Source organism: Narcine bancroftii, chromosome 5 (assembly GCF_036971445.1).
Source record: "Narcine bancroftii isolate sNarBan1 chromosome 5, sNarBan1.hap1, whole genome shotgun sequence".
Classification (NCBI taxonomy): Eukaryota; Metazoa; Chordata; class Chondrichthyes; order Torpediniformes; family Narcinidae; genus Narcine; species Narcine bancroftii.
This window is the reverse complement of record NC_091473.1, coordinates 85,078,024-85,094,831: the sequence shown is the minus strand read 5'-3', so window position 1 is coordinate 85,094,831 and position 16,808 is coordinate 85,078,024. Positions and strand designations below refer to the sequence as shown.

At 39.0% G+C, this 16,808-nt stretch overlaps 1 protein-coding gene across 1 annotated transcript in view; it reads right to left on the bottom strand.

Annotated features, from left to right (window-relative positions):
• Window positions 1-16,808, bottom strand: part of hmcn1 (hemicentin 1) — a 538,964-nt gene that overhangs the window by 364,261 nt on the left and 157,895 nt on the right. The window contains exons 12-14 of the mRNA XM_069942357.1: window positions 6,507-6,648; window positions 4,748-4,875; window positions 2,751-2,864 (exon numbers count right to left, since the gene is read on the bottom strand). Of these exons, the coding sequence (XP_069798458.1) occupies window positions 2,751-2,864; window positions 4,748-4,875; window positions 6,507-6,648 (384 nt within the window). The remainder of the gene's footprint in view (window positions 1-2,750; window positions 2,865-4,747; window positions 4,876-6,506; window positions 6,649-16,808) is intronic.

Here is a 16,808-nt window from a genome sequence, read left to right as displayed (position 1 = left end):
ATCAATTACCAAAACTAATATTGACGCAAAATAAGCTACTCCCTTTTACAATAGATAACCTTTCCTTTAGAGAATGGGAAAAAAAAGGGATTAAAAGAATAGAAAATTGTTTTTCAGGAAGTAGATTCTTATCCTTTGAACAAATGAGAGATAAGTACAATATAACTGGAGATACAGCGCTGGCATATTACCAACTGAGATCCTACTTGAAGGATAAATTAGGAAGCAATTTGAGTTTACCAGAGGGAAGTAACCTTGAATATGTGATTACAGATACAATGTTAATCAAAAGATTTATAACAAATATGTATATTAAACTGCAAGAAAAGGAGAATGAGGAAACAAATGGTAAAACTAAACAAAAATGGGAACAAGATTTAAATATAAAGATAAAAAAGGAAACATGGGAGAAATTATGTTCTGGAACGATGAGAAATACAATAAATACGAGGCTACGTATGATACAATATAATTGGTTACACAGACTATACATTACACCGCAAAAGTTAAATAAATGGGACCCAACAGTATCTGATAGATGTTTTCGATGTAAAAAAGAAATGGGAACAACAATTCATGCAATCTGGACATGTGAGAGAGTAGAAAAATTTTGGGATGATCTCAATCAGATATTAAATAAAATAACAGAAAACAATATACCAAAGAATCCAGAGATCTTTCTCCTAAGTAACATAAAAAACAAAGAATTTGGAATTGATTTGGAGGATGCACAAAAAAGATTTGTTAAGATAGCTCTAGCCGTAGCAAAAAAATGTATTATGTCAACCTGGAAATTGGAAGATAATTTGAAAATACAACAATGGTATATAGAAATGAATAAATGTATTCCATTAGAAAAAATAACATATAGTTTAAGAAATAATATTGAAATATTTGAACAAATATGGGAGCCTTACGTTAAATACAATAGCGAAAACCTACCGGGGACAAACATTACCTAAGTTGATGGAAGGAGAAGGAAAGAAAAGAATGGACTCAGTAGAATTTCTGGTGTATTTTTGTTGAATGACAACATTGTCTGACTGGTTTAATGCAACCTAGATTGTATACCTAAAATGGATGAGAGGGGGGGTGGGGGGGTGGCCTGGGAGGAGGGGGGGGGGGGAGAAAAAGTCACTGTATATGTGTGAAAAAGAAAAAGTGTATATCATGGCTAATGTGATTTATAGTGTGAAAAATAAAAAATTTAAAAAAAATTTTAAAAAAAAGATTACTAACTAAGCAAATGACTTAAATGGTTAAGTCATAGTCCGGAGTCAGCACGTAATGTTCTGAACACCCTTTCATTTTGCCATGTCTCGTCAAACTTGTCCCATTCACACCATAATGCTAAATGTACTTTGCTGAGTATGGTGCACATTGGTGTGGTAATTGAGACAACAATTCATATTGCCCAGGCTACGTCACATTTTTCAGATGGATCGACAATAGCTTTGAAACAAACAAATTGCTCAGAGTTGCTCTGCCCTGGCATAATTAATCACCATTGAAAGGAAAATCTCACCTAATAACTTTAAATATTTTACCAGAATACCAGAGTTGGTAGGTTTTTACTCAAATAATGATTTGGTTAATTGGGTGTATTTGGGTAGCACAGGCTCATGGGCAGGATACCAGTTATCTGGACTTAAGTTTCTGTAGCCAGATTTAAAACAACAGTTTTTCATTCAGATGTGAAACTTCAAATGATGATATGCAGATATGTCATGGCACGCAGGCAGCAATCATACTTTCCTGTCTAATTCCAATCATGCAAGAAAGTTAGGAAACCAAACATTTGGAATGCAAGTCTGCATTCTGAAATAAAGGCAAAAATATTCTGGGAAGAATTGATGGCCTGACAGGAATGTCACAGATTTGTTCAATTTTAGCAGCTATTGAGGCGAAGGTGGAGAGGGTCCATGATAGGGTGGAGAGCATGGTTGGTTACGTGTTTACGGCCAAGGCAGGATAATAACAGGAGAGGTGGAAGAGGAGCAGCCATCAATAGCTTCTCCAAACAAAAATTCTTAACAAATGTCCTGGTAGGAAATGATTAAATCAATGCAGATTTTACAAAGATATTGTGATTCCTCAAAGGATCAAGTGCTATTTGTCAAGCTGTCATTGATCTCCAACACAATATTGTAGATGTCAAGAAGAGTGGATGTTATGCAGAGAATTAAAATGCTAAGTAATTGGAAACCTGAGGGTTATTCTTGCAAAGTGAACACTGAATGAAAAATAAGCCCAATTTGCATGTTGACCCTAGTATAAAGAGACTACAATATCTAAATTAATTAATATCAATGTAGATGGTTGTTGGATTGTTGACATGGACTCATTGTTGGTATGTTGTATGACTCTATAGTCGATGGCTATTGTTTTTATTCCATCAAATAATTGCTTGAAAGAAACACATGCTGAAAAAATTTGAATTGGTTTTTACAACACAGATTTCACACTTTTCCATGCACTCAAAACAATACTCCAAAGTTTTTCACCTGACCCCATAAATGTCCAACACATTAGATCTGAAAAAAACGAGTCTGAAGCAAGTAGACATACAACTGAAAGAATTTGAAGCTGGTCAACAATCTCAAAGTTCTTGGTGACAATGGATAAATGATTATTGCACAATGTTGTCTGTCACATAACAATATTTCTACCAGCAGACAAGCAGCTAATAGCATTTCTGCAAGCTAGTTTTTCTGAAGTATGGGAGATTTCAATCCGGCTGGCTCTCTCACCTTTGAACCATGTGACTTCTGGCTCTGGAACACCAGTGGTTCTGCATTCCAGAACTGCAGTGTCCCCAAGACCAATGAGGACTTCCTTTTGGACAACAGTAACCTTTGGAGCCTCTGTAGAGAAGAAAAATGACAAATTACTACTTCTTGTGGAATAGGTTTCAGAAACTAAAATTATAACTATTTTTTCATAACAACCTCTGTCAAACTTTTTTTCTGGCTTGGATCTGCATTTACTTTTGCCTTATTTTAATAGGCATGAGATCCCCAATTAATTTGCCAATCACACAGGCTGTTCACAATAATTTGAATAATTTGACTGAAACACACTCATTTTAATTCAATAAAAATGTATAAACTACATTTTCATTTAAAATGAGTGCAAGAATCCAGAAATTATATTTTCTCATTGAAACTTTGAAACAATCAAATTGATCAGAGTTGCTCTGCCCTGGCATAATTAATCACCATTGAAAGGAAAATCTCACCTAATAACTTTAAATATTTTACCAGAATACCAGAGTTGATAGGTTTTTACTCAAATAATGATTTGGTTAATTGGGTGTATTTGGGTAGCACAGGCTCATGGGCAGGATACCAGTTATCTGGACTTAAGTTTCTGTAGCCAGATTTAAAACAATAGTTTTTCATTCAGATGTGAAACTTCAAAACACCAGTTAGCATAGCTGTTAGTGATAAACTATTACAGTTGGTTTCCAATTATCCAAAAGCCACTTTACCAAAATTACCAGTTAACCACGAAAATTGTGGCGGCAACATAACATCACAAGTTGAAAAAAAGTTGATTTTTTTTTAACCTGCCATGCTCAAGTGGGACTCTGACATGCTGTTAGTGCCATTTTGAATCCAACGGCGCTCTCGTGTATTCAAGGTAAGAATTAAACTTTACTTCATGCTTGAAAAACCTTCTCTTCTTCTTTGATGTTGTTTTAACCGCTGATACTGTACAAGTATTATGCTGATGCTACTGGGCTGGGATCAGAGCAGGGACCTTGGGCTTCTGGGAATTCCAGCCCGAGAGCAGCCGGGGCTCAACTGAGAGTCAGCAGGCATCACCGTCAGGATCTCCTGCAGGTAGGCGGACTGGTTCAATGCTAGTAGGAATTTCATTGTGTTGGCGGCCAGTGTTCGGGTCGACAGCCGTGTCGTCGGGAGCTCCGATGAGTCAGCGGTCAGGACCAGTTGTAAAAGGTTGTAAAAAAGGGCTTTAGAAATGTTGGCCTTCATAAATCTTAATATTGAGGACAGGAGTTGCGATGTTATGTGGAAGTTGTGCAAGACCGTGATGGGGCCAAATGTGGAGTACTGTGTGCAATTTTGGTCACCTACCTACAACAATGACAGCAATAATATTGAAAGAGTGCAGAGAAAATTTACAAGGATGTTGTTGAGACAAGAGGAGCTGAGTTATAGGGAAAGGTTGAATAGGTTAGGACTTTATTCCCTAGACTGCTGGAGAATGAGGGGAAATTTGATAGAGGTTTATAAAATTATGAGAGGTATAGATCAGGTAAATACAAGCAAGCTTTTTCCACTGAGGTTGGATGAATCAAGAACTAGAAGTCATGGATTAAGGGTAAAACATGAAATGTTAGCAGGGACTCTTCACTCTGAGCATGTTCAACAAGCTTTGAGAGGAAGTGGTGGTCGATGATTTGATTTTGGTATCTAAGAGAAATTTGGACAGCCACAAGGATGGGAAAGATATGGAGGGCCATGTCTGGGTGCTGGTCGATGGGTCTAGGCAGGATAATATTTCAGCTTCTGTGCTGTAGTGTTCTCTGGTTCTATGGTTCTAACAGTCTGGTTCTAACATTTCAATTCATCTGTAATTCTACAGAATAGCATCCTCGCATTCATTCTTACAGTCTCATATTCCCTTCAGGTTTGGCTCCTTGCTGTCAGCATCGGAACAAAGTTTACTTTATGATTCTTTAAAGAATGACACACATAAATAAAAAGATTGCTGCACTGACCTATATAGGTGAGGATAGACACTTGTCTGTCTGTCCCTGCAGAGTTACTGCTCAGGCAGGTATAAATTCCAGAATCCTTCTGAGAAGTGTGCCTAATAATTAAACTGCCACTTTTGCTTAGCACGTGCCTTTAAAACACAAGGTAGTGAAAGATGTTAGACATGTCTATGCTGTGACATTTTAGTTTAGTTCATTTTATTTATATAGCACATTTAAAACAGCTCACATTGACCAAAGTTCTGTATAGATCATAAATTACATCTTAACTTAAGCAGCTATTTAAACTGCAGTAAGGTACCCATTTAGAATTGTACATATAACATAGAAACAATCGACAATCACTTCAAAATGCTTGCAAGTAAAAATATAACTTCAGTCTCAATTTAAAAGATCGAGGGAGGAACATTGTTCCATAGTTTGGGGGCTGTAATAGTAAAGGTGCAATCTCCCGAGTTTGCGATTTGAGTGCAGAACAACCAAGCACCCTAAATTGGCTGATTTGAGGGGTTTTGAAATGGAGTAGGGCATTAGGAGATGGGTGATGCAGGAGGGGGCTAGTCCATTAATGGCTTTTGTCAACAAACTGGAGAACTTTAAAATCTATTCTGATTCATAATGGCAACCAGGGAAGGGAGGCAAGAATAGGGCTGATATGGTCCCTCTTTTTGGCTCTTGTTTTATAATAGTTTAGCCACAAATAATTCTTCCAAAACCATGGAAGAAATAATTACATCTTAATATTTAAAATATTCTCCATCTTAACTTTCTATAGTATGTTCGAACATTGGTGCTGATCCATACCATCTGGTTCCACTTATGTATATCCTGGATATTGACTGCAAGAAGGCTATTTCTATCTGTGATAGGAAGCAGGGAGAGGGGCTGTGAATTAGTTGTCAGTGGCACTGAGAGGGTTGTGGAATTAAAGAATGGATTGAATTGGACTCTTTCGTACCTTCACATATACAGGTGAATTGCACCACTGGCTCAGTCTTGGTCAAGCACAACAAAATCATAACAAATATTAGCTTGGTCAGGAACCAAGATGAATCAAAATGCCCCACTACCATTTCCTTGAAAGAAACTTAATTGGATCTGTAAAAAGATTCTCTCAAAAGAAAATGGTTGTTCAGCAAATCACAAAGGATACATACTGAATAACTATTTCTAAAGCATTTTTAACTGTATATACGTGGCAGGAGCAGAGGTGTAATGTGTTTAAAAACTACAAATACAGAAAGTCTGAGGAAAAAAAAAATTCTGGCAACAGTTTCTGTGTCTCAGCATTGGCCATTTCTACTACTAGTTATCCATATTAACTCATTCGTTTTTCTCCACTGATACTGCCTGATCTGCTTTACATTTCTTACAGCTCTGACCTGCATTTCAGAGCTTTTATCAGGTTCTTTGTTTGTTTTCTCTCTCTTGGTAATGGATCTTCAATAATCTTTTCAACAATTTACTTCATCAATCCAGGCCTTGTCCCCTCAGAGATATTTGCCTTGTCTTATTCCTTTCTTCCCACCTTACCCCCTCAATTTCAATTTGAAAAATTGTCTCTGATCCTCTTTCCATAGATGCTACCAGACCTGTTGAGTGTTATTTGCATTTACTGTTTAATATTAACATACTAGTCAATGAGCTCTCACCAGAGATCGGGACAAGACCTTGTCCCAATACTAAATAACTCACTGGCTGGGTCTGGTGTTTATGTTTAACTGATGGCACACATAATTAAAAGCATTACAACAATCCATACCTGCTTGTTCCCATTAGAAACATGTCATTATGAGTCCAGACTATATGTGGACGGGGGTAACCTGTGGCAGTGCATCTGATTTGTACCTCCTTCCCTTCTGTGAAGGTCTGGTTCGTGGGATATACGGTGACTCGTGGAGGTTCTGATACAAAGCACAACATTATCAATTACTTCAAATAAATTTATTTTGGTACAAAGCAAATCATACAGGAGAACACAAATTAACTCGAAGAAAACCATTTAATTATTGTAAACCTGAGTATTTTCATTGCATTGAACAGTGGAATTTTTTTTAGCAGACATAGAATTGCTGGAGGAACTCAGGTCAGAGAGTATCCATGGGTAGAAGCAGTCAATCAATGCTTCATGTCTGAACCCTACTTCAAGGCAAGAGGGAAGCCATTGTGAAGGCATACGCAATTAACCTCAGCTAAATGCCAAGGCTGTTAAGCAAAACATTTAAATAAAGCATCAGAGCTATTTGCAAAATGCAGATGTTATCAGCTTTCGTCAGGAGAGAAAAAGGCATTTGAAATGTGGTTCTAATTTACTGTTGAAGACACTTCATCGCATTTTTGAAGAATGGAAGGCACAGGCAAATTAATTTTGCACACAGTTTTGTTGTGCATTAGCTTCCTTTTACTGGGAAGTATGATACATATTACGCAGAGAGTGTGGACATGACAAGAGTAAAACTTTCACTTTCATGTACGACCAAGGGAAAGCCATCTCCCAGGCAAAGTGGGGATTCTAAATGAGAATGAAAACAACGAAGGATACCCGACAGCAGTGGCAGGGACTAAATGACGTAGCCTGCTATAAAACCAATGCAATAGGAGACAGCAAAGCTTCACTCTCAGATGAGCTCAATGCTTTCTACACAAAATTTCACAAGGAAGAACCACTATGCACCCCCATGTTCTCTGATGATCCTCTACAGTCAGTATCTGAAGATGAAGTACAGGCTCCCTTTAAGAGAGTTAATCCAACAAAAGCATCTGGTCTGGACAGAGTACCCAGCTGACTTCTGAAAACCTGTGCAGACTAAGGCCAACATAATCACGGACATCTTCTACATCTTATTCCGACAGGGCTTGGTATCCACATTTCAAACAGGCTTCAAAGGGATGTCATAGTGAGAGGGATGGACATATCCAGGTTGTAGGGAGACTCAGCCTTGATAGATACAAGAGATGCAGGAAATAAAGTGAGAGACAATGAATAGGAACAATGAGAGTTGTGACTTGAGGATTTGGCTGGAGGAAGAAAGAATGACCAGGAAAGCAAGAGGAAGGAACAAAATGAAACAGAGTTCCAAGAAGCAATCCCCACAGAGAGAAAGAATGACCAGGACAGTCAGATAGAGAGAGAGATAAAATCATGATGAGGAGAGATAGGACAAACTCAAGGTACATACAGAAAGAGAGATGGCATTTTAAAGATCGAAACAAGCGAGAGACCTGAGAAAGCAAGGGCCAGAGACATGACACATTTTGGGAATTAGACAATCCTTTCCTCAATGGAATTAATCTACCAAACCTATGCAGATAATTAGTGAGTGGAACCAAGCAATACTTTGTCATATTATTAAATTAGATGTTATATGTTTTATTGTACCAGTTAAACACTGAAATGTAGTGATAGGCTATAATCTTGTAAATAACTATCACTATACTTCTGTGGAGCTCTGGAATTCACATATTTCTTTCATCTTGGTTTAGTGCTGGACATTAAGCCCTATTCATATATATGAGAGAGGATATAGGAATTTGTCAGCTCTGGCACCTAAAAAAATTAGCACTGCACCCCTGGGCACCAATAGCTCTGAGAGGAAAGCTCTGCAAGAAGTCATGGACACAGGCAAAACTCTCCCCACCATTGAGCAAATCTACATGGAACATTGCCATCAATTGCAGCATCAATCATCAAGGATCTACACCACTCAGTCTTGCTGCTGCCATCAGGAACATGGTATAGGTGCCACAAAACTTGTATCACCAGGTTCAGAACAGTTGCTACCCCTCTGCCATCAGACTCCTCAATAACAAACTCAATCAGAGACTCATTTAAGGTCTCTTACTTTGCACATTATTTATTATTGAATATTTATTTTCTGTTTTGCAGTTTGTTTGCTCTTCCACCTTCTTTACATTTCTCTCTTTTGTATACATGTTTTCTTGAGTACATTTTTTGCACTATCAATAAATAGAAATTCTGCCTGGTCCATAGGAAAATTAATCTCAGGGTTGTCTACAATGTCATGTATCCATCCTTTACCCAAGACTCTGTGATTGCCACAACATCATTCCTGCCACCTTTAGCCCTATATTTGTTTCTTTAAAATATACTCATCCTCGTGGCTGCAATTTTGCCCGATCTGTCTATCCTTCCACACAAACCCTCTACCAGCTGTCTCTACTGTCCCAATTGCCTTTGGCTCACTCACTTGATGACTGCTCCACTTGAACTTCCCTTCTCTTTATTGGCTATAGCTAATTAGCCAATGGAGAAGCACCTACCTTTCCCGGTGCTTTTTAAACCTTCCTCTTTTCATTCCAAGTTCCACTTTTGCAATTCCCAATGAGAAACAAAGGTGAAGAAGGGAGCAAATTTAAATTTCTGGGAGTCACTATCTTGGAGGGTCTTTCCTGGACACAGCATTCTAATGACATCATGACAAAAGCTCGTCAAACTCTTCAGGAATTTGTGGAGGTTTGGTATGACATCAAAAACATTGGCAAACAACTTTTACAGATGTGTGGTGGAAAGTGTGCTGACCAGCTGCATATGGCCTGGAATGGGGGGCACCAATACCTTTCGCACTACCGACCCACCTAGGGAATGGGAAAAATTGCAAGGCAAGCTGAACGCCACAGTGTTTCACACTGCACCATTATTTGCAGGAAATTCTGCCACTCGAGATTTTAAGGGGGGCCCCGCCTCCAGCAATGACTTCACAAGTGACACATTACATACAGGCAACTGACTGTACTGTGACATTTCACAGCTGTCAAGAGCTTTAGATATTATGATCTTCATAAACACAAAATCACAATCAGATTAATTGTCAAATACTTATTGTTGAAATGTTAACATCTGTACACTTAACAAAAAATACTTTTCGTGTTGTTTTTCAATGGAAGGTTTTCTAAATACTGATCATAAAAATAAACATATTACATTGATGCAAATGGCTTTTGAGATTCAACTTCACTCAAATACACTTGCTGCCTCATTCAGAATGGCCAGTGAGTGAGCGAGCAGCCAGTTTCGGCTGCTCAGATCCGACAGCCAAGCGGGGCAGAAGGCTGGTCATAAGGGTCAGATGCCCTCTGGCATGAGAGGCCAGAGTGGCCACCCCTTCGTGGTGGTGCTCAGGAATCATCAGGACGGACCAGTTCCCTGCTTCCTGCAAGTGGTACCACTGCCGCTCCTTAGAGCTGTTTCAGAGCACTGACACTCTGGTTTCTGTCTCCCTAGCTGAAAGCTGAACTGAGTTCAGCACAGGTCTGACAGCAGCCCTCACACCAAGCCTGACCACTGAAAATGAGAGCTGCTTTAACCCGTTTCCAAAACAGGCCAAGCAACACCACAGGCTGACCCAGTTAGACTCCATGTGGCCAAAGAAACCCAGAGAACAGCCGACAAATCCATGACAAAGACACGCAAAAAGTCCGGGGGCAACGTTAAACAGCCCAAATGCGAGTACTAGCCCTATTCTGTCCAGCAGCAGAGGTCCATGATCATGGGCTGCCCCCCCCCCCCCCCCAAGACCCTGATAATAACCCAGTGACACGAAAATGGCTGTGACACCAAAATAAATAAAGGAAAATGCACAGCCTTTCCAACAGCAGCAGTCCAAAACCATGGAAACGAGGGCCAGTGCACTGTGAACAATGAGATCAGGCCGGCCACCCAGTCAAGGTGGTGGTGACTTCCTGGGGGAAACAATCAGGGTGTGCCTCCATCCACTCTCTCTCTCTCTCTCTCTCTCTCTTCTCCCCCCCCCCAACTAACACACAGGCACAGGACGGGGTCCAATCAACTTGTCGATCGTGCTGTGCATTCCACAGAACTGAGCAGAGTTTTTCCCATTTGTAACCTTGAAGAGCAATATGAAGCTGTATTAACTGGGATGGGATTGCAGCGCTCCTAAGTGCTCAAGATCTAAAACCTCAAAACCTCCAGCGATTATTCTGTACATTAAAAAGAGAAAAGTGTTTCATGGAACTGTACTCATAATTTTTACATCACACATTAGCAAAAACATTCCATATGTATCAGCAATAAAAAATTGGTGAGGAATAAGGATTTACAGTACAACTCCGATTATCCGAAATCAGATTCTCCAAAATCCTCATTTATCCAAATTTTTTAAAATTTTGGATAAATGAGGATATTGTAAACAAATCCAAAATCCTTTATTTATCCGAATTTTTTTTGGAGCCTAACTGCCCTCACAGGTTTGAAAATAAATTCACTTTCTCTTTCCATTTCTTCTTTACCGACTCCGATTGACTTTTCTCTCCAACTCTCCCTCTCAAACTGTGTGTCACTGTCTCCCAGCCATAAGCAGTTGTCATCAAGGAGAGAAGTCTCCCAGCAGCAGCAAATCTTTGGCCTCCCAGGCAGGAGTTGGGACATTGGGCTCCCAGGTGGGAATGGGACTTGGGCTCAGTGCCATTCTCTCCACTCCGCTCCTTTACTCTTCCCTCCCTCCTCAGCACACCGTACACTGACTCTGAATCCTCCCCTCAGCCTACTTCCCCAGTGCACGTGTGATAGACCAAGGGGAGGATTCGGAGTCGGGACTCTGGTGTCATGAGCTCTGGTGACTGGGGAGACAAGAGCCCGCCAACACGTCAGTGAGTGTTCCACCAGCCCGGGAATCCTCCCCAGGGATCAGCAGGGGTTCGTGTCGGGGATTGGCAGCGGCGGTTGGGCTTGTCTTGGTGATCGATAGCCGAGTTAGGTACGTCTCGGTGATTGGCAGTGGCCAGCAATTTTTTTGGCGAGAATTAACATTATATTAATACTTAAAAAGCCTTTCCTTGTTGATTGTTATTGTTTAAACACTGTTACAAGTGATTTGCTGTTGCTACTGGGCTGTTTTTAAAAAATGACTAGTTATATATAAAAAAACATTCATCCAACATAGGCCCGTACTGACCATTTCAGATAATAAGAATTGTACTGTATAAGGTTATAGAAGCAGAACTGTCAGAGCGGAGCCTGAGGCACTGTGAATATTCCCTGCCACACAGACACAAGCACATAGGCACTAACTTCCACTACTCGTACCTGGTTGTTTTACACCGCCAGAAGGCCTTTGGTGAGTTAACTCAGCCAAGCTTTCAACTCTATCCTGAGCAGAGTTGAAAGCCTGGTTGAAATTGACTCATCCTGCCCGGTTGTTTCCTTTCACACTGCGTGATTCCTGCAATTTAACCCTCCAATTTGGAAAGTTAATTCACATGTACTCGGTGGTGTGAAAAGGCCTTATGAGTGAAAAGCCCTGCAAAAAGGAAGTAGACACAGCCCAGTATATCACAGGCAAAACTCTGCCCACAATCAAGAACATCAGAGAACAGCAACGATCATCAAGGATCACACCACCTAGGACATGCTTTGTTCTCTCTGCTACCATCAGGAAAGAGGTATAGGTGCCACGAGACATACACCACCAGATTCAGAAACAGCTGCTGCCCTTCCACCATCAGATTCCTCAACCATAAACTAATCAGGGACCAATCCTCATTGGTGTTGTCCTGTACTATGGAAGTGAAATACCCAAATAAATACCATCATGCATGAGTGTCAGAACTATCTTGCTCACAAAGGAGCTGAAATTTTCCGACTGTGAACTTTATGCATTCCAGTGTTTTTAAAATGTCATTTAGAAATATTCAAAAACTGACAAAAAATAAAAAGTATTAAAATAATTAAAACAAAACGTTTGGAGAGATACAAAATAAAAACAAGTCACTCAACTAAACTCAATAAATTTAAAAAAATTTGGACTGAAACTCACCCCCCCACCCCCCCCCCCCACCCCCCACTACCACTACCAAATACATGGAAAGGCTGTTTCTGAAATAACCTGGCACTCAGCTACTGGGCTGAAGAATCCTGTGTTTAAACTGAGTTCAGAAAAGGCCAGTATCAAGTGTCCAACAAGTTTGTGACTTCCACTTTCATCAGGGGGAATTCTGAACTTATAATGTTGGTTGTTCTTTTTGGAACAGAGAGACCAATCTCTCTTAAGTTCTGACCAACCGCATTGTTAATGGAGGAATCTGTCATGGTGTTTTTAATCAGTGGACATGCAGTGATGAGATTGCTGCTGAGGAAGTACATAACATCAGACAAATTTTCATGCCTTAGTCCAGTGGTTTCTAATCTTTTACTTTCCACTCACATGCCACTTTAAATATTCCCTACACCAGGGGTGTCAAACTCAAATTCACAGAGGGCCAAAATTAAAAACTTGGACTAAGTCGTGGGACAAACTAAATATTTATTGAAAATTTTCAACAACATCTGCATGTTTTCTCTTCTGAAATTTTTTCTTATTAAAATAAATGTTTAATAATAGTTTTGGTTAAACTCTTTCCAGAAGAAGCATTGACAAATGAGAAATAAAATATTCAATAAATAATATTTCTCTATAGCCTTTAAGCTCCTTTTAAATGTATTTTTTTTCACAAGCCAACAAGTCAAAAAAATAACAACTTGCTTCAATGACAAACAGGTTTGTCTTTTAAAATGATGAACATATAGTCTCCCTCGCACCTGTCTTGAAAGGTCCTGTTTTCTGTCTTTCGTTTGGCCATTTTGCGTAAGGGGTTTATTACATGCGAGTTCGGCGACAGGTCACAGATGCTAATGAAAGTAAAGAGAGGAGGTGGGGGCGATTAGCGGGCTGACGGGCCGGCGCCAACACATTTGCAAAGCATTCTGGGATTTGTAGTATTACCTGTGCATGCGCTATACTGGCGTGGCGGCCAGCGGGCCAGCTCTAATACATATTTGATATGATCTTGCGGGCCAAATATAATTATATCATGGGCCAAATTTGGCCCAAGGGCCTGAGTTTGACATGTGTGCCCTATGCCATAAGTGTTCCGTGATTAATAAGTGATTGCTTAAGGTGGTACGTGAGTAGGAAGGAAAGGTTGAGAATCACTGCTCTAGACCCAATTATTACTGAAATATTTTGCTTGAGAAAAATTGTCATTGGCCCATTTCCTTTGGGGTTATGAAACTGTGCACATAACAAATCAATTTGGAATGATTAAAACAGTGGTTTTCAAACTTTTTCTTTCCACCCACATACCACCATAAGCATTCCCTTATTAATCACAGAACACTTATGGCATAGGAAATACTTAAAGTGGTATGTAAGTGGAAAGTAAAACCACTGTGACTTAGTAGTAAGCAGCTTGCTTTGGAAAATCGTAATGTCCTCATGAATTGAGTAACTTTCTGTATGTACAGGAGTTTTGATTTACTTTCTCTATATATCTGTAACCTGAGCATCTTCAAGCTCCCCACAATTTTCCTCCCATTGCCTTATTGCTTCCCAGGAGCTATACCTACCCAGCATTTTATCTTCTCCCTAGTTACCATCAAATTTACCTATTCCTTGATGCATGTTTGGCAAAAAAAAGTCTATTGAGACAAGATTACCAGCTAATTGATCTGAGCCTCAGAGTATCCAATCCAAACAATCACAGTACTGCCAGGAGTTAGAAAAAATTTACATTTTGAGGGGGAAGAAGTCTAAAGTTTCAAGATTTGGATTTCAAGCATTGAAATATGGCTTGATTTTACTCGCATATTATATAGTTTTGTTAATATAAGACAGTTCTGATACAAATGTATGGAAAGATGTATAAAAAAGAGGTTTAGTGATTTGACCTTTGTGGTAAGTTGGTTCAAAAATACTTTAAAATAGTTCTATGTCAACACCTACAAAGCAATTAATTTATCACAGGAGGAAGGTAATTTTGACTTTTGGTGACAATGCGTACAATTTGTTGGAGATTGAGAATCATTTCATTTCCACTGTAAACCAGAATGGAAAACAAGTGACATCTTTGCAGTCGAACACACAAAGGTTGTGTCAATTGCTTAAGAGCTTTACAGCTCCCAGCTTCTTTTTATAATGAAGCACTCCAATTCAGTAAGAAAAACCTGACAAAAGTCTACCATCAGCTCCTTAGTTTTTGAGTCATTGAGTGAGAGGTTGTTGTTACTACACCATTTGGCCAAGTTTTCAATCTTCCTCCTATATGCTGCCATGTGAGAACACTTCCTGTCAGTGAGATTGCACCTTGTTACATTATCTCAAAATAATCTTTCACAGCTCATCACTCCATACCATTTATGGATGGTGTATTGACTACAGATGAAAAATTACGACAAAATGGAAATTGATGGAATTTTGCTTAATTAGTTCTGGAAAGGAAAATAAAAACTCAAGTCTAGGCAGCTGAATTGTCAAATAATTTTTCACTCTCTACTCCTGTATTCTGCATAGATTGTAGAGCATTAGTTATGGAGAGAAATTTGACTCGTTTTCTCTGGAGTGAAAAAGGGGTGACCTACCAGAGGTGTATAAATACTAGGTGTAGTTAGGATAGGGAATAGGGACAAACAAGAGGGAATAGGTCTAAGGTAGAAGGAAGGAGTTTTAAATGAGGGGAAAGTTTTTTCCCCACTCCAAGATTGATTGATATCTGGAAGCTACTGCCAGTGGAGGTAGAATCATCAGAAACAATTGATGCATTAGGAGACTCTTGGACAGGCACTTTAATAGGCAAGGAATAAATGAAGAGTGGCCTAATGTAGATTAAAAAAAGGTTGCAATGGACATCGTGGGCCGAATACCACTTCTCTTTGACATATGATTCTATTCTTTGTGATTCTTTCTTCCAAGGTTTCTCACTGAAAAACTAGTTGGGATGTAAACATCTTTTAAAAAATTGTACACTGATTTCAGAAAACTTGATTCAGTACATTTTATCCTGATTGAAATCTACAGGAGTAGCCTTTTTAAAAGCTGAATGGAAATCTTCTCTTCCCATTCTGCCCTTATTAAATGAATAAATCACGTTCAACTCACTCTACTTCGAAGATGACCTCCCAAAGAAAAAGCAGTTTTGTGTAATGATTTCACATCAAAGGAGGCTCAAAGACTATCATCCAGACTATAGTATGTGGCAATTAACTGTCTTTAGGCGGCCTGGCAGCTGTTTGCAAGAGAAGGAGATTCTGGTATCCAAGAAATAAATTACTCATGACAGAGAACAGGGTATAAGAGGGCTCCACATCACATTTCCTAATTCTTTCTATTTTCAGGCTTAAAAGAGCAAGGTTTAAATCCTCCCTTCTGAAACTATCTATCTGATCTACAATAATATTTACAACTTAAAACTACCCAAAAGAATGTGTGAAGAGATGAAGCCAAAGGGTAATTACTAATTTCTGCTCTACCCTCTCCCTCCCCTCTGTGCACAAATAGTCCTGCATGTTTTTGAGAATTAATATACCTCATTCATCAAAGGTGAAATGTAGCAGCTGTCTAATTTTATATATCCAAAGCTATTAGAAGTGCAAACTAATGCACTGCAATTCATCAATAAAATTAAGAAATTGATCCTTCCTTGTTCAATCTTTTATTGGCTTGTATATAGAGATCAAGATGAATTATACAAGAAAATACAATACTTCTGATTAATCATAATGTTGTTAATACAGAAATACCCTATATTCAATGTTCACCAGTTTATATTCATTACTGTATTATGTTTATTATTGTTGCTGAACCATTGAGGCCTTGTTTCCATTATCCACATTTCATCTATAAAGTCTTTGCATCCTCGGCCCATATTAGGGTTAATGCCTAACCTTGTCCACTTTAGATGTTTTGGATCCGATTTTGATCTGGTAGCTTTTCCTTCTAATTCACTCATAATTGGTGACAAAGCCTCCAGTGAACCACTTTCAATTTACTGTTGCAAATATTTATGTTTCTTACATCACCTTGACTTAAAGTATCATTTAAAATCCTTTCACCGACCTATCAATCACCTATTATTATTCAGTATTCCCTCAGTCCACAAAGGGATCATTATTTTCATGAATACAAATGGAATTAATGCATTTTCAAAATAATTCTGTAGAACAGTGGTTCTCAACCTTTTTCTTTCCGCTCACATACCTCTTTAAGTATTCCCTATGAGCTGTGCTCTGTGATTAGTTCTTTGGCTTCGCGGATGAAGATTTATGGAGGGGTAT